The 23,974-nt window shown below is 37.0% G+C and overlaps 1 protein-coding gene across 5 annotated transcripts; it reads right to left on the minus strand.

Annotated features, from left to right (window-relative positions):
- Positions 1–51: 51 nt before the first annotated feature.
- Positions 52–23,974, minus strand: LOC129244665 (mucin-2-like). Of its 5 annotated transcripts, none has more exons than XM_054882425.1 (5): positions 23,830–23,974; positions 20,152–20,422; positions 8,149–8,448; positions 4,849–7,131; positions 52–747 (listed from the first exon to the last, which is right to left on the minus strand). In XM_054882425.1, exons 2-5 carry the CDS (start codon positions 20,279–20,281, stop codon positions 260–262), a joined length of 3,201 nt encoding a protein of 1,066 aa, XP_054738400.1. In that variant the 5' UTR covers positions 20,282–20,422; positions 23,830–23,974; the 3' UTR covers positions 52–259. The 5 variants fall into 5 exon arrangements, with proteins under 5 accessions (XP_054738400.1, XP_054738402.1, XP_054738401.1 ...); XM_054882427.1 differs by having other exon boundaries at positions 23,822–23,974; XM_054882426.1 differs by having other exon boundaries at positions 23,815–23,974.

The following is a 23,974-nucleotide window of genomic DNA, read 5'->3' on the forward strand; positions in this document are numbered from 1 at the left end:
TTTGGGTTTTTAATAAGACAGATACTGAATTATACAAAGGTACATAAAAAATTAGATTTTTTTATAATTTTATTACATACAATTTTACATAGTTTATTCAATCGTTGGCTTATTTTTGTCCCGTTACAGAATAAACGCAAACTCTTTACATAAATTAGAATACTCTCTGACATACCATATAGTATAAACAAACGTGTGTTATAAATAAATAATCTTTGACACTCCGATAGGCTCTTAGTGGTGTTTACTTATAGTGAAATTATCCGCTTTTGGCAATGTCAAAAGGGACCAACACCCCGGGTGGACCGCCAAAAGTGCCCTGATATTTATTAACACCCACGCCGGTGTCGGGCGTGACACCGGCTGGTGTCGCAATGCCGATGCGGTTTGCAAAACTTGGGTTTGTGGGCAGCTTTGGTGCGGTTGTAGGTAGACCTACTGTTGCCTGGCCGAATGCGCCACTGGATGAAGGCCGGGTAGATCCATCTGCTTGCACTGCATAACCCAGTTTTCCGCTGCCCAACACACCTGGTGCTCCACCAAAACCACCAGTGTATTTACCAACGCCAATACTAGTTGCTGGAACAATGGCACCGTTGCTATTAAAGCCGCCGAAATTCATGCTTTGCTGTGTGCTGGTAAAACTAGAGAAACTGCTAGGTGTTGCAGCCTTATTAAAGGTTTGCGAACTTCCACTAAAGCTACTGCTACTACTTGAGAAACGATCCGATGTACTGTGCTGGAAATCTGTTGGTAGGAAAAAAAAGTTTTATTAGCAAGCCAGAAAGGCCTAGCCAATACACACATGTGTCAATATATCTGCGTACTTTTGATAAAACAACTTAATTCAGATGAGCACTTTTTTCTGTAACGCATTAAATTGCTTGCTTTACTCGAAATAATTAATCATTCATAGTGGTGGTTTGAGTAATCATGTTAATGAAAGATGAATGAAATACAAAATTTTTCTATGGTAGTTCAGAATTTATTGACCCTTAAAGCATCATCTGTTAACGTGACATAAGTTGTTTTGCCAGAAACCCACAGATATTTTAGAAAGCATTTAGTCAACTCAGGTCGCACCCGCACAGTTAGACCACAGAACTTCTGTAAGATGACACATTTCTCATAAAAAATGTTCAGGGCCTAGTAAGCAATCTAACAAACTGTAAGTACTGGGGTGTAGTAGAGCTTCTTTATTTTATTTATTTCATTTTTCCAGTCTGTGGATTATTACATCCTCACAGACTAAGATTCAAATTCAGATACATTATAAAATTTATAATAGAAGTAAGTAATATTTAAATGGAATTTTCAATAACTTCTATGTACAGTCCGTTTCACTTGATTAGAGACAATAAATAAAAATTTATGGAAGAAAATGGTTATTAAAGCAGCCGTATTTGATCTAGTAACACAAGGGGTTCTGATAATTCAAAAGAAGACTGTACTTGGCTCAAAAATAAACATGCATCAAAATATTAGGCCACCTTTTGTTGTAGTTGTTTTAACAGTAATAGAAGCCCCGTAAGTGTAGGGTATATCACCGGTCATCTTCGTCTGGCTCATCTAAAGGTAGGCCCAGGAAACATGCTGTTTCGACGGGTTGGGTCAATGCTCTGATAAATAGCATAACGTGGCGACCTATGCTATCGCTTGCATCAGACCACTTGCCCATTATCGTCTCGATCGAGAGACCTGCCGACTTCGTTTCCGCGAATCACCGGTCCTATTTTAACTTTAAAAAAGCTAATTGGGCCGGCTTCACGGAATTCACCGAGGACACCTTCGCCGCTCTTCCCATCCCCACTGATGTGCGCGTTGGCGAACGCGCATTCCGCAAGGTGCTCACAGCTGCTGCGGCTCGCTTCATCCCAGCTGGATGTTATAAGGACATACGTCCTCATTTCCCAGCAGAAGCAGCCAGTTTAGCAACCGAGCGTGACCACCTACGCCAGGCCGATCCCGGGGATCCCCGCATAAGGGATCTTAATTTGGAGATCCGGCAACTGGTAAATCAACACAAGCGGACCAAATGGGTTGAGCACCTGAAGACTTGTAACCTCACCTCCGGAGTGGGTAAGCTCTGGTCCACCGTTAGGTCCCTGTCGAACCCGACGAAACACAACGACAAGGTGGCAATCACCTTCAACGGTTGTACTTCGTCGGACCCGAAGCGATGCGCGAGCTATTTTAGCCGGCTGTTTACACTGCATCCTCCGGGCGACAGAACCAAACGTCGTGTTACCAGAAGGCTGCACAAACTGACGAACGACAGTGCGCCACTTACCTTCTCCGGTGATGAGGTTCAGGGGGCCATCAACAAAACGAAGACATCGAAAGCCATTGGCCCTGACGGACTTAACGCGCTGATGCTGAAGCATCTGGGACCCCTGGGAGTAGGATATCTCACAAGGGTCTTCAATTTGTCTCTGGCCACTCTCATCATCCCTGACAAGTGGAAAGCAGGGAGAGTGGTCCCACTATTGAAACCTGGGAAACCCGCCAACCAAGGGGAGTCTTATCGGCCGATAACTCTCCTTTCCCCAGTAGTGAAGACACTTGAGGCCCTCCTACTCCCACTCTTCACGACACACCTGGCCCCAGCCCCACATCAGCACGGATTCCGACGAGTGCACAGCACCACCACGGCACTCACCGCCATAAACGCCCAGATAAATCGCGGGCTTAACCAAAACCGCCCCTGCGAGAGGACTGTCCTAGTAGCGTTGGACCTAAAGAAGGCTTTCGATACAGTCAGCCATTCCACGCTACTAGATGATATTTATCAGTCGACACTCCCGCCAGGGCTGAAGAGGTGGTCCGCGAACTACCTGAGCGGTCGGCACTCGTCAGTGATTTTTCGAGATCAAATATCAAAGCAGAGGAAGATTAAGCAAGGCGTACCGCAGGGTGGTGTCCTTTCACCCTTGCTTTTTAACTTCTACATCTCGAAGCTCCCCCAACCACCAGCGGGAGTTTCCCTGATCTCATACGCTGACGATTGCACGATAATGGCGTCGGGCAATGACATCGATGGCCTGTGTTCCAAAGTGAACAACTACCTCACCGACCTTTCTCGCTTTTTCACTGCGAGGAATCTCCAACTTTCCCCCACCAAGTCCACGGCGACCCTTTTCACCACCTGGACAAAGGAGGTCAAGCTGTCCCTTAAGGTAAAAGTCGATGACACACCAATTCCGACTGTGAATAACCCAAAAATTTTGGGTGTAACCTTCGACAGCTTGCTCTCCTTCTCTGCGCATACAACCGCAATTGCCACTAAGGTCCAAAATCGCAACAAGGTCCTCAAATCGCTGGCCGGCAGCACTTGGGGCAAGGACAAAGAACTGTTGCTTTCGACATTTAAGGCAATTGGCCGGCCGGTTCTAAACTATGCTGCGCCTGTCTGGTCGCCTGGTACTAGTGATTCGCAGTGGACAAAGCTGCAGACATGTCAGAATACCGCCATTCGGACAGCGACCGGGTGCCTCCTGATGTCGCCCATACAACACCTGCACAACGAGGCACAAATGCTCCCAGTTGCGGAGCACAACAAATTGCTCAGCAAGCAGTTCCTGCTGGGGTGCTACCGCAGGTTTCACCCCTGCAGACACCTGCTTGAGCCCGAGCCGCCTCCCAGACACGTCAGGAGACATCTCCTCGACTACGCTGACGAACTCCAGGACAAAACTAACCGAGACCTACTGGACAGGACAGTATTCAGACAGTCAATAAACGACATTCACCGGGAGACCGTTACCACCTTCATGAACTCCCGTCCTGTGAATGCCGTAATCGGAGTCCAACCACCACCCATTGCAGATGAAGAGCTCCAGCTTCCCCGTGAGACTCGTGTAACATTGGCACAATTACGTTCTGGATATTGTAGCAGGTTAAACTCCTACCTATCCAGAATTGACCCCGACATACCAAACACATGTCCGGCATGTGAAGGGACCCCGCACGACACTAACCACCTCTTCACATGCCCCCTCAATCAGACTCATCTAACCCCCCTCTCCCTCTGGACCCAACCTGTCGAAACAGCATGTTTCCTGGGCCTACCCCTAGATGAGCTAGACGAAGATGACAGATGATATACCTACACTAACAGGGCTAACTACGCTGTTAAAAACAACAACAACAACGGGTTGGGTCAAGAGGGGAGGGATGTTAGATGAGTAGGTTTTAAATGGCATGAGTCGTGCGGGGTACCTTCACATGCCGGACATATGTTTGGTATGTCGGGGTAACTTCTGGTTAAGTAGGAGTTTAACCTGCTACAATATCCGGACGTAATTGTGCCAGTGTTACGCGGGTCTCACGGGAAAGCTGGAGCTCTTCATCTGCTAGAGGTGGTGGTTGGACTCCGATTACGGCATTCACAGGACGGCCACCTCTTTTCGCCAAGCGTTAGAAGTGGGAACAGGTGAAGCATGCTGGAAATTTTTGGAAGCATTTCAAAAAAGATGTGTTTAGTTTAAAAATGAAACTCGAACTTGAAAGGTCCTGTATAACCTGCGCAAAGTTGTGCAGTTTTGAAAATCAACCGAGTGGAGACTTAAGCAAGGTGGATTAGGTGTGTTTACCATAGTCGAGCTCATCCTCCGATTTGTGTTGTTCGCCTTAATGTTGTTCTACAAATGGAGGGACCACAGCTTTATGCCTATCTCGCCTCCGTAGCAGATGGATTTATGAGGAGTTTTTCACGGCAGAAATATACTCTGAGGTTTGACATTGGATGTTTCATGCCCATAGTGGACTTCAAACCAGGGCAGGCAAACTATGCAACTATGATATTTAAATCATGGAAGTGCGTACATATGTTTGTTATTAAAAAATTACCTTTTTGAAGAGTTGTTTGTCCAGCGGTGGTACTCGTAGTAAATCCAAATTGCTTTGATGGTATTGTAGCATCACTGGTAAAACCGAATATGTTGTTGGTTATCACTTTGCCTTCGTTACTCTTCGTAAAAGTGGTCTTTGTCGAACTGCCAAGTTCTTGATCCCCTGATGACGCTGCATCGGCGCTTCCAGGCGCCGTTGTTGATTCGAATGGAGCTGGAAAATTTTTATTAAAACTTGATGAGGATGGTTTCTGGTTAAATGCTTGTCCAGCTGTTGCTGCTGGTTGCAGTTGAGTTTGTTGTTGTTGGCTGTAATTATTAGCGTTTAGATTGTTTGTTTGTGGATTTTCCTTGTTGACCTCATTTACGGCAGCAGCGTTGACGTTACTTTCGGTTTCTGCAGTAGGTGGTATGAAAAGGACTGGTGGCAAAGCAGCCGTCTCTTCTTGATTGTTGTTTTTGTTGTTAGGCACTATCGCGAATGCATTATGGATGCTGGATGGTTTGACAGTTGTGGTGACTTTTGATGGGAAATTATTAAAAGCGAAAGTACGTGTAGTAGAAGTAGAGGCGGAAGCAGAAATGGAGTCGTGCCGATTAGTTAAACTGGGTGAAATTTGAAAGGAATTAAAGGATGGGGGGGAGGATGTTATGAAAACAGGTTTTGTTGCATCTGTCGCCAGTATGTTCTGCTGTGAAGGTGGTAATAAATCATTGGAGACCTCTGACTTGGAGTCGCCTGTATTGTATATGAACGGCACACCTGGGGCTAAGTCGGGATAATCGAAATCAGCTAACCATGACGGTATGGTGGCGGAATCGAATGGATTCTCCTCTATTGGTGTTGCTGGAGTTGTAGTCGTCGTCGATGTGGTTGTTGTGGTTGTAGTGGAAAATTTGTTTGTATTCAACGATCCTAACGAAGGTGCATCATTGCTGCGTGTTGGTAAGAAGGGATTTGAATTTGAGAATTTTGATTTTCCGGCTCCTTGACTATTCTCCACTTCGGTATTCGTTATATGATCTGTGTTAGTAGTAGGAAGATTTTGATTAAACCTATTGAAATCATTGTGTTGTTGGTGCGTAGGTGTTATCAAACGCGGTCTTTGTGTCGTCGTTGTGGTGCTGGTGGCGCTTTTACTAAGGAATGATGTGCTCACTTTCGAACTGGGAAATGTGGTAGATGAGGCGAGTATTGAATCGTGCGATTGTGCGATATGATTAGAAGAGAAACGATCATCGAAAGTGTTTGGTCTTTGGGTGGTTGTGGTAGAGGTAGTTCGGGCGGTCGTGGGATAAGCGCGCACCCAATGTGGTCGGGGTGTTGAAACGGTGGGACGTCGGGTAGTAGTGGTAAATGCTTGACGAGTACTAGAAGTTGTTACTGTGGTACGTGGACGGCTCGTGGTAGTGGTAGTTGTAAATTGACCTGTTGGTCCCGGCAAATCGATGTTATTAAGATCGGTATATGGTTCAAGTGGAGGGAGGATATCACGTGAAATTGTGTCATTATATTCTTGAATATTTTCCGGAGTGATAAATGTTACAGCGGCATCCAACTCAGGGTCATCAATATCGGCCAACCAAGATGGTATGGTGTAAGAGTCGCCACCTTCCAATTGGAAGAAGTCGTTGGGGTTAAGTGGCGCGGGTGTGGTTGTTGTTGTAGTGGTGCGGAATGTGGTTGTGGCGCGACGTGTTGTTGTTGTGGTTGGACGATGGGTTGTCGTAGTTGGACGATGAGTTGTCGTTGTTGGTCGTTGGGTTGTCGTTGTAGTCCTCGTTGTCGTCGGCCTTGTTGTCCGCACAGTAGTTGACCTGGGTATGGTAGTAGTTGAACTCGTGAAATAAACGCCACTCCGTTTTGAATCAGTAAGCGGTACTATGGAAACACTTTCTTTACTAGAGACGGCGTTTAGACCGCCTTGCGAATTTAAAGTCTGTGCCGCGGTTAGAGAGGTACTTATTTTGGATTCTTGCTCTAGTGGTGGCAGTAAATCCCATGCTATGACCTTCAAGGATGACGTATCATCGGCGGGCACATATTCAACCGGACCACCAATGTCAGGGTCGTTAAGTTCAAGTATATATGACGGTAATGAGTTAAGAGCGCTATTTCGTTCGTGACCGGTTTGCTTTGGTGAGACTGGACTTGACTGCTCCGACTTCATTTCGACTAGTTGAGCATTTTCCACATCTACTGTAGCAGCAGCCTCGGGAAATGATCCCGTACCGGTTGTACCATCAATCGAGTCGCTCGGCACACCAACGGCAATGGGATCTAAGGAGGGAAGGGGAGTTTGGTATTTAGCAGCAATGCGATTAATAATGGCTAGATCAGTAGGAACGTTTGGATAATTAAAATTACCATTACTCAGGGGAGAGGGGGCTTTGCTGTGAGGGATGGTAGTGGGACTTCTTTTAACTCGCTGGATGAAGTTTTTATTAGTATCGTTAGCAATGAAAACTTGATGTTCGCTTTCAAATGGAGGATAATGCGATGAATTGGGGTTAGTTTGGGCAATTGGCGCTTTTAGTAGAATTGATGAGGTTGTTAATGGAGATATTGAACTATATTCTAAGTCTGGTGTAAGTTTATCCGTTAAATCAAGTAAGGAATGCTTAATAAAATTAAATTTAGCTAATTGGTTAAAATATGGTTGTGTATCCGAAGGCGGAGGCGAAGAAGCCAACAAAGTTGGTGCGCTTGTGGTAGTGTCGGTTGTGTCAACAGTGTTTGCTTTGAATGTATTTGTGGTGCTATCAGTAGTGCTAGTGCCGGCAAGCGTGCGGTCCTTATTATTCCAGTGCTCGATTTGTTTTGAGTTATCAGTTTTTAGTGATTTTATGTTTTTGTGTGCATTAGTGCCGATTAAATCGCTACCATTTTCAATAAAGTTCCATTTTCGAGAATTTTTGTTGTTGTATGTGTGCACTGATTCATTTTTAAAATAGACTAAGTGGCTTTCACCGATTTCGTTCAGTACTTGTTGGTATCGAATCGAATCGAACAATTTAGGCTCAATGTGCTCGGCTTCATTACTGGGTTTGGAGTTGTTGTCAAGGTTAGTGACCTCGGCAATTTTATGACGATTTTTCAAAACATCTAAGACATAATCATCGTTGCTAATAAAGTTGATTACTCTGTCCTCGTTTACCTCAACATCTTCGGCCTGCTCTTGTTGACTATATTCAAGTTCACCGCTCTTGTTTTGTTGATTGTTCGTATTTAAATTGGTAGTATTGTTTGGTGCAATAAAATTTTTATTTTTTGTACTAGTGTTATTATTAAACTCACCAATGAATGGTGGCAGTAGGTCATCGGCTGGCTTCTTTATCTCGGTTATGCCCGAGGCATAGTTGGGTATTTCAAATTGTAAACCCTGCGCACTGATTACCTTCCGGCCATCAGGTGTATCGATGGGTTTGAGCGCCTCAATCGGATTACCATAACTATCAACGGCCGAAGGTTGGCTTTTGATGAAACCACCAGCACCGCCACCGTTATCGCTATTGAGAGCAGCAGCAACTGCGTCGGTGAATACTGCTGGTTGCGCTTCTAAAGGAAATGGCGATTGTGGTGGTGGTGCAATGCCATCTGAAAAGGAAGTTTTTGTTTTGTTTTGTTGTTCTTTTGTTGTATTGCATTTCGTATTTAGTTTTGAATGTGTGTTGAACGAGTATACATAGTTATGTATATACATATATCGGAAATATTATTCATATACGACATAGTAGATAGAGTTGTTTGTGTGTGTGTGTGTGTTTGTTTGTGTTTGTGTTTGAGTCGAAGTTGAGTGTATTCCCCAACAGATACAATTACATATTTTTCATGCATTAATTAATCGAATTCTACTTTTTCCTTTCTTTTATCCGATGCTTGACTATAAGACCATACATTTATTTGAAATTGAAAGGATATAGAGAAGTACTTTGATGGTTTAAGATGCATTAGAGTGTATATTAAAAAATAGATGTAAGCTCTTTAGTCACACTAGCATACAAAAATGTCCCACTTTTGGAAATGTTAAGCCGCTAGCTCCTGAAGCTGCTTAGTGAATATGTGAATGCAAAATAAAATCAAACAATTTTAGGTATTTCTAAATGATGAACATTGTTATATTTTTAGGCGCAAAAGCAATTGTTATAAAACTAAAGTCATAGTATATATAATTGTGTGAAAGTGTGTGTGTGCTTCTTAGCCGGTGCAAAGTCATAGAGAAGTTATTACCGGCGTTTAACGAGGACGAAACGTTATGACTATTTTTCAGATTAGGAAACATTTTATTATTTGGAATCAAAGTTTTTATTTTTGTACGGACTTTTCAAACGACCCTCATACATGCATGTCTGTCTGTTTGGGAAGGGAAACTTGAAAGCGTATAAATTTATTTATTTACATAATTTTTCAAGCCAACATCTCTTAAGTTTCTCAGTTGTGCTATTTCGCTTGTTGAGGTAAAATTTTTGTGATTTTCACTTTTCTTCTTTTATAACAATTTTTTGAGCGTTGGGCGCAAGATTTAATAAATAAGTTGGGATTGACAACTCAGTGTGGGTCTCTTTTGCATTCCTATTTGTATTTGAATACACCGCATTGTAGTCACTTGCGTAATTTTAGAGCGAGAAAGCTTTATGGTTATACTTTTGAAATTTCAAGCGTTATTAAAATTTAAAGAAAAAAAATATTGAATGAATATTGAAAATAACCAAAATAACTCCCTCCGATTATATATGGGGCATTCTTCGCCAACCGGACACCGCCATCTGCCCAGAACAGTTTTTATAAAAAAAATTTTTCCCTATGCCGAAATAAAAGCTTATGTCATGTACTTTAATTTGTCATGTGGCACTTTTTAAATATTCAAGATGGACGACGAATATTGACAAATATGTTGGAAAACACCAAAAAAAAATGAAGTAGTTTGTTAAGAAAAGTAGAGAGAGAGATTCTGGTGCAACGTTCGACTGTTTCATTAACAGCACTAGTTCTTGATGTATTTCACATGTCAAACGGTACAGAAATAATTTGAACAAATTATAGAAAAGTCTAAACGAATAAACTATTAAAAATAAATCTGTCAAACAGTTCTTTTTAGAACTATTATCGCATCTGTTGTCGATATCGCTAAACTTCGTAAAACGTTGTTTAACAGTTTTATTGACAGCACAAGTTCTGTATAGGTCTTAATCGTTAAACTGTTTGGAGATTATTATAAAAAATTCTGAAAGAATAAATTAATATCTAATACCTGTCAAACAGTTCTTTTCAGAACTATTATCGCCTAAAAAATGTTGGGAAAATCGAGAAAAGATCGATGCATTAATCCCTTTAGAAAAGTAGGTCCATCTTGAATATTTAAAAGGTGCCACATGACAAATTAAAGTACATGACATAAGCTTTTATTTCGGCATAGGGAAACATTTTTTTTATAAAAACTGTTCTGGGCAGATGGGGGTGTCCGGTTGGCGAAGAATGCCCCATATATATATATATATTGTAGAGTACCTTCACTTCACTTTCAAACTTCTTTCGAATTCTTTAAATATATTTTTAATAGGTAAATGAACTCAAACTTAAATTATTTATACCATTTCAATGTCAATGCCATTGTTGTCAAATAAACACTTTAATTTCAATGACAAAATTCTTTTTCTTTTTTTTTTTGAAACCCAAAACATAAGTAAACACATGGCACACACCAAATACATTTTTTCTGTCATATGATACCTCACTCCAAAGCAAAACCATAGCTTACTGTCAAGTAAGTCTGCCTAAGCAAAATTTAAGTTAGCCTAAGCAAAATTTTATTGTATAGTATTTTTTTTTGAATTTATAATTTTGTTATTGATTTTTACTTGTAACAATGTTTAGTTGTAATTATATATTTTATTGATGAGAAGACAAAAAGAAAGTATAAAATAAAGCCATTCTATCAGAAGGCGGGCAATTCAGTCTTAGCCTGGTAGTTGGAAGGCAGTCATTTGCCCTAACTAAATACAACAAAATCTTTTATTTAAAAGGAACCTTTAGTCGGCAGGTTTGCTCTAAAGCTCTTCCCGGATAATAAAGACTTCTCATGGCGAACCTTTAGTCGGCAGGTTTGCTCTAAAGCTCTTCCCGGATAATAAAGACTTCTCGTGGCGAACCTTTAGTCGGCAGGTTTGCTCTAAAGCTCTTCCCCGATAATAAAGTACTTTTCAATATAAATAATTGGCGCGTACACCCTTTTTGGGTGTTTGGCCGAGCTCCTCCCCCTATTTGTGGTGTGCGTCTTGATGTTATTCCACAAATGGAGTTTCAAGCCGACTCCGAACGGCAGATATTTTTATGAGGAGCTTTTTCATGGCAGAAATACAATCGGAAGTTTGCCATTGCTGGCCGAGGAGAGACAGCTATTAGAAAAACGTTTTTCTTAATTTTGGTGTTTCACCGAGATTCGAACCGACGTTCTCTCTGTGAACTCTGAATGGTAATCACGAACCAATCTATTCGGCTATGGCGGCCGCCTCCCTCCGATTAACATAACCAATTTGTTTTGTTCTTTTAATTTTTGCGAATTAATTTCGTTTTTCATGTAGTTTTTATAAGGTTCAACATTAATGGCCATTATTTCGTAATGAATATAACAACAAACAAAAAAATAACCATTTTCATATATACCATTCCATAGCCATTTCTTAGATTTTCTTGTAAACAGCATTTGAAGAGGAGGACGAATTATTTTATCGCCTTATTATAATTACAAGTTGCAATTAAGAGTTGCTTACAGCGTCAGCACTTTTAAGTAATTATGAATCAACAAATGCCGGCATGTTATAAGCTTACATGGCAAATTTCAGCGTGATATGTCACATAGTTTGTTTTCTGTGCTACTGTAAACAAGTCAAGCTCGAGTGTGTTCTTCGAATTTAACGATGGAAATTCAAGTTGAACAAAGAATTTGTTTGAAATTTTGTTATTCCAACAAAATTTCGGCTTCAGCCGCCTTAAAAATGTTGCAGACAACCTATGGGGACTCTGCTCTATCGCGTGCACGTGTTTTCCAGTGGTTCAAATCGTTCAAAGAGGGCCGTAAATCAACCCAAAAAACCACGCCAAAGTCGTTCAAAAATTAAGGTTATGCTGACTGTTTTTTTCGATTACGAAGGTGTGGTGCACTCGGAGTTCCTTCCGCAAGGCCGATCGGTTAACGCTGAATATTATTTAGACGTTTTAAAGCGTTTGCGCGAGAACATTCGTCTTAAAAGGAAAGAATTGTGGGACAACAAATCATGGTTCTTGCATCACGATAATGCACCAGCTCACACATCACGTCTTGTTCGCGATTATTTGAACAAAAATAATGTTAATATCGTTCCGCAAGCACCGTATTCGCCTGATATGGCTCCATGTGACTTTTTCCTGTTTTCCAAGCTCAAGTTGCCGCTCCGTGGAAAACATTTTGAGACAATTGAAGTCATAAAAGGGAATTCGAAGAGCACACTCGAGCTTGACTTGTTTATAGTAGCACAGAAAACAAACTATGTGACATATCACGCTGAAATTTGCCATGTAAGCTTATAACAGTCCTACCAAAAATTTATTTTTGCCATATGTCATTTGCGGACCGTTTTATTGATAACGTCTCGTTCATATTTGAGCAGAAGATATGCAAATAATTATGCGCTCATGTTGATATAACGCAGATATATATGTACATACATTAGGGTGCCTCACTAAAAAAAGTAGCGTTTTTCCACCAGACCTATTACATTTATTTTATTTTAAAAATTTGGCCATAATATTTTTCTTGAAAAATTACATTAGATGATAGAATATATAATTATAAGCTTAAAAGGCGTGCATAAAAATATTTAAAAATTGTATCAACGACTTTGAAAAAATGAGATATTTGACTTTTTTTGGCGAATTCATTCAAGGTGGTGCGCTAGAGCAGCTGATTTTTTTTAATTTCTTGTTACTCACGGCTCAAATTTTCTTTGGCAAATATTACCATTTTTGTTTTTTTTTTAATTGATTTTAGGAGGTACTTTTAAATCGGGCCAGCTAACGTAGGTCTTTATATTTTCAGAAACATCTTGGTCGAATTATTAATTTATAATATATTTGGTAGCTCCGACTGAAAAATAGTACCGATTGTTTTTCTGTATGAAGAGTGATGCACCCTAAGGTACATACATACACTCATATATACAAATATAAATACAATAAATAATTTCTACACCATACTCGATTTAAATTACTTCTTGTACGGCTTGCCTTAAGGCCATGTTGTTTAATTAACTTAATTATCATTTTATATTCATCTTTTTAACATTTCCTTCTCCGCTTTTTAGATTTTAAGATAACATTTAAATTAGCGATTACGTTCGGGTAATGGCTAATTGCCTTATTAACTAACATACTGCCTTCACAGCTTGTTTACGAATTTTACAACAGTCGAATTAGCAATTCACCACTGTGGGTGAGAATTTGTACCTGTGGCGATGATTTCGTGATGCCTAGGAAAGAAAATGTCAAAGTAATAATAATGGAGATATTCCCATATATTTTTGCTGCCCTGCTGTACCTCGTCAGCTTCGGTCCCTTTTTTGTATTTGTATTCTCCTTTCATTAATACTTCCTTAATTCTATTTGTGTTATATTGCATGAGAGTTTACATTTTATTTTTAATTTTTTTCTTCATAAAACTAGTTATTGATTCATCCACAAATATTTATTCAATAACTTGCCTCACGCCAAATAAATACATTTTAAATGTAGCCAATAGTTGTTTTTTTTAAGCCAAGGAAAAATACACTAATGCGTCGTCAAGAATTTCTTGGAATTCCTGAATAATATTTAAATATATACATATTTAAGTGTAAACTTGTGTTTGCAGCAGCTATTGTTTTATAAGCTTTTGCACATGTATGTAAGAGTATGCGGCGTTCTTGGGTTCGTGTAGATATAGAGGTCTCATGGTTTAAAAATGCTTTCTTTTTTCAAAGAGATATAATTTCAATTACACATTGATTTGATTAAGAAACTCAATGGGCATATATACATACATAATTATATACGCAATACGGAGTTGAGTATTATATCTAACCCTAAAGCTTTTTGGAATTTTGTTAAAGCGAGAATGGCATGCTCGAATATTCCTTCTGCTGTTTTCCAAAACTATAAACTTGCCTGCACTCCTAATACTGGTGCGAGTTTGTTTGCTGACTTTTTCAAATCAAATTTCCGCAGCGTTGACTCTCCTGCAGATTTTTCATCCGATGTAAGTTCATTGCTTAGTTTTGGCTCATTAAGCCTTTTTGCAGCTAATTTTTCAAAGCTGATACTTGCACTTAGATCTTAATCTCAAACAGATATTGATGGCGCATCGTCTTTTTTTAATTTGGTCTGCAATTGTTCACCCGTTGCTAATAATATCTGACAACTTCATTTCTCCTCTGTGATAATCCAAGGTAAAATTTTCCGCGAAGTAGCATCTCAGGTCCTTTTCTTTTCGTGTTATTGAAGATATATTATTAAAGATATGAGCTGATTGATGATGCAAATTCTTGTATTTCATATTTTTTCAAATAATACATGTACAAAAATACATCTAAAAAACATCACAATAATTTATTGAACAATTAAAGTACATTAATTTATGGAATTAAAAAAGTTCCTTTTTCACGTCGTATTCAAAAAGTTTGTGCCCTTCTTCTTTTGCAAGAATTTATTGATAATTTATTTTGCGCAGCTAAATGAGTTTTTCTATTTTGAATAGCTAAATTTTTCTCAGATTAATCGAAAACAAAGTGAATTAAAGCAATCTCAGCGCAAAATTAAACTTGACAATCTCAAATCACATCAACTCAAATAGGGATAGAGGGTAAGATGAAATTCATCCCAAAAAACGTAAGAAATGTTTTGCACGAGGCTGGATTCAATTAAATTCTCTTAGCAACCAATCAATGAAGAGAAAGGCCTATGCAAAATACTACAAAGACAACCGTGCACTATTATGTTTTAAAATGAAAGCAAACTTAATAGCTTTCGCTCGAAAAATAGGGGTACTGCGAAAATTTAATATGACATTGGACCCAAAAAATCTTGTTTTCGCCGTAGATTGCGTACAGCGTGCACCTTCCAACACGACAATGACCTTTAACAAACGGCTCACGATGTACGAATGTGGCTACCGAAAAGCTGATACATTCGATGCCAAATCGGTAGAATGCTATTATAAAATGAAATGATATGTCAACAATGCATTAAATTTTTATTTTAATACATGAAAATAAGTGTACCAATACTTTTTTCCACGTGCAAAAGGGACTTTTTTGATTCCATGAATGTGCTTTAACTATTCAATAAGTTATTATTATTATTAATTGGCGCGTACACCCTTTTTGGGTGTTTGGCCGAGCTCCACCTCCTATTTGTGGTGTGCGTCCTGATGCTGTTCCACAAATGGAAGGACCTACCGTTTTAAGCCGGCTCCAACGGCAGATATTTTTATGAGGAGCTTTTTCATGGCAGAAATACACTCGGAGGTTTGCCATTGCCTGCCGAGGGGTGACCGCTATAAGAAAAATGTTTTTCTTAATTTTGGTGTTTCACCGAGATTCGAACGTTCTCTCTGTGAATTCCGAATGGTAGTCACGCACCAACCCATTCGGCTACGGCGGCCGCCAATAAATTAGACGTATTTAAATACACGTAAAATATAATGCACATGAAAATATAATGTTTATTTCGTTGAAAGTGATTTTTGATGTCAAAGCTGACTTTATCTACTGTTCCAATATTTCTTTTCAGAAGTGTACGTAAGCGCCAAAACAGCTAAAAATGTTGTTTAGTCTTTAATATTAATACGTGTGTATAATTAAAAGTCTGCAAATTTTGTTTATCAAAGAAATAATTAATCATATTATTGGGTGGGAAGTTAAAATCAATTGATTTTAAAATTCGTGGTGATCAAAACTATTGTGCGATTATTAGAAATATGCAAAAAACATTAGGAAACATTCCGATTTAATTAATTTGTGCTACATGTACGGTTACTTATGTATGTATGGATGTACAATACAAAATATACATAGGTAGGTATGTAAACAAATGCTTACATACATTTGTGCTTGCTTTAATGCAAAGCGCGGAAGCAAGCAAAAATTATATTTTAAAAGTAAATTGTTTGGCATTTCGATAATTCGATTTGAGATGTGAAGTACACGGGGAGTGCCACATACATATGTTTATGTGCATGGATGTGCGTTTATTAACAAATTTGTATGACAAATTAATTGATGGTTGGCTACGCATTAAGATTTGCGCTTTGCATTGCTCTTGCCTACATACATACATTCACACATACATACAAGTGATAAGTACCCGGAACTGTCATAAGTATGTTTAAAGAAAATATTTTTAAAGACTTCTGACTGAAAATCGCATTTGCACAACCTTACGAGTATCTCGTCACAAATTGTGATGCATTACAAGAAATTTGTATTTCTATATACTTTTTACATTCAAGCTTTACTTTCATAAATATATTATAGGAGTACAAAAACACACATACTTAGGTATGTATGTAAAAAATTATAGAAGTGTAGAGCTTAAAATTTGTTTTCGAATATGTACAGGCTGCAATAAAATTAGTGGAATATTATTTTTAATGCGTCATACTTTCGATTTTTTTAAATAATTTATAAATATTTTTTAAAATATTCATTGGTGCACAAGTGCGTGTACATACCTACATATACATATACAGTTATGTACAAAATTCAGTATAAAGAAAAAATTCTGTTTTATTTGAATGAAAATACTCGACAATTAATTTAACAACTGTAATTTATTGTTCCAGTCAAGTAATGACATTTTACTAGAACGACTACACCAAAACGCCATAAATTTGGCTTAATTATTTGTTTCAGAGCATTGTAGAAAGTCCCACGCTTGCTTAAAAATAAAAAGATTAATTTAAAACTGGAATTCGCCAAAAAAAAAGTTTTTTTTTATTTCATTCCGCGATTTACGAAACAAATGTCAACTTAAGTCTGAAAAACAACTAATTTTTTCCTTCACAAGCAGTAAAATATTTAATTCAACAAGAAAAATTAAATTTATAAACATTACCTTAATGACCATCTCATAATATGAAATGTCGCAAACTAAGCAAAATGAGTTGAGTTCATATTTGGTAAATTTAGAAAAAAGTGATTTTGGATTATTCTTTCTTTCTTTTCTTTCTTTTATTGACGATGAGTTTTTATGAATTTAATTAAGTTCAACTTAAGATTTGCAATAATTTTCAAAACGGAAGAATTTCCTGAGATTTACATAAAAATAATACATACATATGCACTTATGTATATGCAAAGTATATTTTTATGGCTATGTGACTGGCATGCCGAACCAAAGTGAACATAATTTATAGAACGAAGAATAAAATATTACCACAACAATGCCAGTTCTACACATGAGTAATGCAAATATGCAAATATTCGAATTCTCAAAATGAAACCAAAAAAAATTTCCATTTTTTTCGCTAAACTAGTATTTCCAGTCATCCTTTTAAAGGTCGTTACTATTTATAATTGTTTAGCAAAGCAGTTACCCGGATACACATGTATGTATTTAATTATAAAACAATTAATTTTGTATGTTTGTAAGTACATACGTATGTATTTTCTAAGAATCATCACGTCGCTCGTGCATGGCATATCGGCTACTATTAGTCCTCAAGTTGTGGGTTCAATCGCTACTTTAAAACATTGAAAATATTAAAAATTATAGAGAAAATCACTTCTAATCTCGATTAACCCTCGGCAGAGGGTTCGATTTGGGCACTTTATTTGCGTGGGGAAACCCTCTTATTAACAAATAAATATCACGTCAAAACTTTAAAACACTGATTTGAAGTCATGTAAGAGGAATGGCCTATGATTGGGACTTTGATGCTGAAATTATCCTTAAGATAAAAAAGGTCTCCGTCCACCATCGAAGAGGCTGATTTAATCGGCCATTGAATAAATATTTTTTTGTACTTTGGTAGTGCGCTAAATGTACACCGCCGAATAAAGAGGGTTGATATTTTGAGCTGAAGCTAAATTGCCTCCTTTGCTGAAATTCCTTGTCGACGACAAAAAAGACAGTTCAAAAAACGTACAGTCCGGAGGTCTGGCTCTTAGAGTGTTGGATGCATTCAAAGGAAAGAAAACTGATTCACCCTGTCTAACCATAATTTTCGGAATTGATTTTCTTTCAAAAGTCTCAATTTGATTATCCTGTGGTGGTTTTATTATTAGTATTATTAAAAGAAAAAAAGAATAAAAATAATAATTATAATCACAGAATTATAACACCATCTCTCGGAGCGGCGGCGTTCCTGATAAAATCATCGGCATTATCAAAGCCTTGTATAGTATCTAATGCAATGCTGAGTGTATGCTTCAAAGGAAAACGCAGCGGCAAATTTACCATAAACAACGGCATTCGCCAGGACTGCCTCTTATCGCCGCGTTTGTTCATAACAATTCTGGATGGTGTCTTAAAACTTACAAATTCAGAAGTTCCAGAAAGACTACAATGGAGGTTGAACCAGAAACTTAGCGACCTGGATTATGCTGACGCCACTGCAAAATTTCGCCAACTAGAAAAGAATGCGCGTTGGTCTTAAAATAAACTTCACAAAAAAAATATGAGAATACAAACAACAAACTTACAAATCACAAAAGATGGTGGCGCAGTTGCAGATATGGCAGCTCGTATTTGTAAAGCTCGGACTGTGTTCCATAAGCTTAGCAGAAAGGGGCGATCTTACACCCTATCACTAAAAACTAAACTTAAAATCTCCAATACCAGTGTTAAATCGGCCCTCCTATATGGCTCTGAAACCTGGTTTGTGTCTGACCACATAATATGGACCTTCTTCTGCTTAATAAAAGCTGCCCAATTAATTCCGAAATAAAAGGGCGGAAATGGAATTGGATTGGACATACTCTCCGCAAAGAAAACGATAATGTTGCTAAATGGGCTTTTCAATGGAATCCGCAAGGAAGTCGACGCAGAGGTCGCCCACGTCAAACTTGGTTGCGCACAATCTGCCACGAGAGTCCTTCAACCACTGCCTGGAACCAAATTAGGCACATAGTCATAATTATGGGCTCAAAGCTTCAGAGTATCAAATTTGTACATTAGAGGGTTAAGAAATACTGGGGTTTCCATGTTGTGTTTAGTGAGCTGGTAATGGCGTAAAAATTTAAAATTACCAATTTATTGTACTGGGTTGGACATTAAACAAAATTTAATCCACTTATTTTAGTTCAAGGACATTTTTTTCACTACTTTTTGAAGATCATTCGACCTGACGGCCAAATATGATCTTTTTTCGGATCTATTTTTTTAAGGAGCAATTTTTGTGGGCTTTCGCGGAAAGAAAATCAACATAGAAATGCTCAAATTGCAAAAAAATATATATAATATTTCGTATGCTGTGTACAATTGGTAAACATATATCCACCTAAATACAATATATACGTATATAGATATGTACATACATAGGTATGTGTGAAGAGATGGACGCGTTTTTTCTTTGCTAGTATTTTGATTTTTTTTGGAGACAAAACCTCGGCAACTCGTAGTAAATTTTACTCAAATAAGTAGCGCGATGACACTAATGGCTTTGGTAATTTGGAGTGCGGAAATCTAAATGACTCGATTTGTATGTAGATGCATAAGTTCGCTTTCAGGTCTAAGCTGCTTAAATGCATAATTAAACTTCTGGTACATGAGCATTGGGATTACATACAAAGAAACACATACATACATACCTATGTTCATAAACTGAAATAGCTGCTTAGCGTGATTGGAGTAAATTGGGTAAATGATAAAATTAGCACTGATGTGAAACTAAAATGTATGCAGTTTGTAAATAGTTCGGTTAGTAATAATAATATACATATATACATATGTATAGCTCGTCTAAATATAACGCAAAGAAAAGTAGTTTTCGTAATTATGTAATTAAAACACCAAGTTTGATCATTTTTTAGTTTTTCTTCTTTTTTGAAAGCTGTTAGTAAAGCTTTGTTACTAATATTTATATGTATTATATGTATGTATTTTATTTAAGCAGTTACCAAATTATTTACAAATAGCTGTATTAGTAGTGAAATTCCACAACACCAAAAGTAAGTACAAGTACTCGTATATGCAAATGTAAGGCAGATATGTATTATTATATATTATTATAAATATATCAAAATAAAAGGTGAGATAGCAAAAATGGCACGACATAAGTGCTTGAAATACCAAGTTTGGCTGGCGCTCCAAAAGCTGTCGTCACAAATGATCCACTCAATAAAGTAACGGTAATAGTACAAACGGCAAATAGCCACAATGTGTTTAATCCCCGGTAAGGGATTCGTGCTGATGATCGCATAATTTTATACTTTACGATGAATTTCTTCTTTTTATTAGTTTTGATTTTTGTATTGCACTTTTTCGGCACTTCTCTATTTTAGCAGTGAAAGGAGAATATAAATTTTTTAATGAACCATTAAGTGCACTTCCCTTTGGAAACCTGTTGAATTTAGATGGTTGATATTTTTTTAAGTAATAAAATCGTTGACCATAGGGTTATACTTATGAAATCGGAATTCAAATATTTTAGCTGGGTGGCGCCAGCTACAAATGCAGGAATGATTTCTTCAAACAACGATATGTGGGAACACTGGTTTTTGTTATTATGTAATGTGGTATGAGTTTCTAAAACCAGGAGATATTGTTACTCAACGTTGTTAACAACAACTAATCGCTTTAAGACGTGCTTTGCTACAAAAAAATATTTCAAAATGTCAAGATAGGCTACACAAAGTGATTTTTCTCGATGATAATACTGTGTGACAAAAAAAAAATTAAATATACTTTTATGGAGACCTAGCACAACTTGTGGGTATAGAAAAACTAAAAAAATGGTATAGGAGAAATTTCCAATACACCCCCAAAATCTCATTTTATGGTCATAAAACCGTTTTTCAGTAGGTTGATGTGAACAATCACTCCTAACTTCACCAATTTCCATCCGATTTCCAATTTGGTTTTTTGTTCGAAAGAACAAAAACAAACCTTTTTGACAGTGTGTTGACAATTTTTCTGAAATGACAAGTGACGAGACTGTAGACGGAAGTATTTGGAATTTTTTTATTTTTTCTAAATTTTTTCAACTTTTACATAATTTTTACGATATTATCCGTTATTGAGGATTCTTTTTAGTACACTACTGTTTTAGTAAATTTAATTTTGCGTCGAATGAGCTATATTTGACTGTAATTGAATTCAAATTAATAGAACTGTGTGAGTTTTAAGATTTTTTTTTTACTAATTTGGTATGTAGGTATAAAATCTTAAAACCCACACAACTCTATTAATTTTAATTAAATTACAGTCAAATATAGCTCATTCGACGTAAAATTAAATTTACTAAAACAATAGTGTACTAAAAAAATCCTCAATATCGGATAACATTGTAAAAATTATGTCAAAGTTGAAAAAATAGAGAAAAAATAAAAAAAAAAATCCTAATACTTCCGTCTACAGTCTCGTCAGTTGTCATTTCAGAAAAATTGTCAACACACTGTCAAAAAGTTTTGTTTTTGTTCTTTCGAATTAAAAAAACAAATTCGAAATCGGATGGAAATTGGCGAAGTTAGGAGTGATTGTTCACATCAACCTACTGAAAAACGGTTTTATGGCCATAAAATGAGATTTTGGGGGTGTATTGGAAATTTCTCCTATACCATTTTTCTTAGTTTTACTATACCTACAAGTTGTACTAGGTCTCCATAAAAGTATAATATCACTGTCGCACAGTGTAATGCATTGACGCACAGAAGAAAGCTTCGTACACAGGCAGTTAACTAGATGGCTCCGCCCCTCGATAATTATTCAGCGGACTGACTAACTTTTAATATTTGATTCCCTACAAAAATGTGAAAAAAGGCTCGATCATTTATTAGACTTAAAAGACCAATACAACTGTAGCAAAATTAAATTTCTTTTTAAATAATAATATTCAATATAGTCAAAATTTCTCCTCTTTCGAATGAAACTGCATATGAAATCTGGGGATCCTTATATCTGAGGTATGAAATATTTTCAACATTTTTGCAATTTTGTGTGGTATACTGTGGATATAACTCCTTTGGCAAATACATATTAACTCTCTTTCTTTTTTACATATGAGTTTCTTTAGTGTTTAGTGGAACATTCACATTTTTTACTATATTTTAAGTCGTATATTATATGTGTTTTCCCCTATATTACCTGAAAAGGTACAAAAATGGGACATATGTGAAGGAGATCTGGGGTTAATATTTCCCAATAGTAATGCACGGTGTTATATATATTATAATTCATTTTTCAAATGTGATTTCGTATGTCATTTCATCCAAAAAAGAGGCAAATTATAAAAAAGGAATTCAGACCTAAACTCCAAAAGTCGTTATAACAGACTTTACTTCTCGGTTCTCTTGGCAAAAAACCGGGTCAGCTTTGATTTTTTTTTTTTGTTGTAGAGTGTAATGCTTGTGGTGAGTCGTCTATGAATTTCCTGAGTAATGAGGAAGATTGTATCTAGCAATGACAATTACTTCTTGTAACCAACGGGTATTTTTTATTTAAAAATTCCGGTTTCATAGGTATACATCGATAACTTTGTTTTTATTTGGAATATGGTAGTAGTAGTAGTTCATTTTATATTCAATCATTAATTTAATATTAAATTTTTTTGACACTTCGTCCATGCAGAGTCTTAAATTGTTGAAATAGTTAAATCAAACTAAAAAAATGGAATCGGCATCGCAACAGGATAATATAATAATAAATACTTTTTTTAAACTAGTCAAAATATATTCAAGAGATTGCGATTTTTCCATGGGAATTATATACTTCATCACCACCAAAATATTTCGGGAAAATAATAAGATTTACGATAGCTGAACCGTTTGGAAATACATCCGAAAGTCGATGTTTTCATAAATAAAATTAGTTCGTATTTTTTTTGTTTTCGGTTGATAGAAGAGTTTAAGTTTAAAAGCTCGGCATAAAAATGTTAAAAAATTTTATCAACGCAATTAAAAGGATGAGGATTTTTGAGGTACATTCAAGTCGGTCCAGCTCACTTTAGTCATAATACTTTTCTTAATATTTTTTCAGAAATTTCAAAATATTGTATTATAATGATGAAAAAACAGTACCGATTTTTTTCGTATGTAAAGTGCTCAACTATAAGTTAACGGTCACGAATTTTAGGCATACAAATATTTTTATATATGAATTTGGTATTTCCAAATTTTCAAGTAGCTTTTTATTGTTTGTAGTTTTGTTGATAAATGTGTTCGATTATTTCGCACTTATTTTTCTCCTATTTATCAAGCAAATTTTCATGTAAATATTTTGAATTTTTTCTGAGGTTTTAACCGTCATTCGTAGTGATATAACACCGATATTTTTAATAGTCGTTTAAATTCGTGCGAAGACTAACACATCATCCTTTTAAATTCGCCTTTTTTATTATTTCTTTAATTTTTTTCTTTATCCATTATTTTCCAGCTATTCAAGTGGAATAACTTTTCCAAAGTATGTATGCATGTATAACGAAACGTGCGAGTATTCCTCGCTTGCTGAGTCTATAATGGGTGAACTTCGAATAGATATTCCCCCGGCTGCAATTTGCAGAGTGACAATAATCGTAAATTCGTAGTAAAATTAAAAATTCAAATTCACAGAATTGTGTCGTTTGGATTTGCGGCGGACGGCCCACCGACAATTGGCCAATTCAGCGTAGATGACAATCAAACTGTAAACACTATCTTTATTTGGAGTCGCGAATATTCATCGCATTAAGTAGACGCGGGAATTACACAATTTAGACATGAAAATTTGTATTTATGTATGAAAATTTGCATATGTTACTCTCTACTTGGGTACCAATTCTTTCTCCGTGGAATTTGTTGCAATGTACGCGAAACGTCAAACAATACGTCCGCACCGCACGAGTTCTACAGTTTTAATAAACGCGCGTTTCTTGAGTTTGTCTTGCAACAGTCCGCTACTACAGCTTGAAGCAGAGCTT

This window comes from Anastrepha obliqua, chromosome 4, assembly GCF_027943255.1.
Source record: "Anastrepha obliqua isolate idAnaObli1 chromosome 4, idAnaObli1_1.0, whole genome shotgun sequence".
In the NCBI taxonomy this organism is placed as follows: domain Eukaryota; kingdom Metazoa; phylum Arthropoda; class Insecta; order Diptera; family Tephritidae; genus Anastrepha; species Anastrepha obliqua.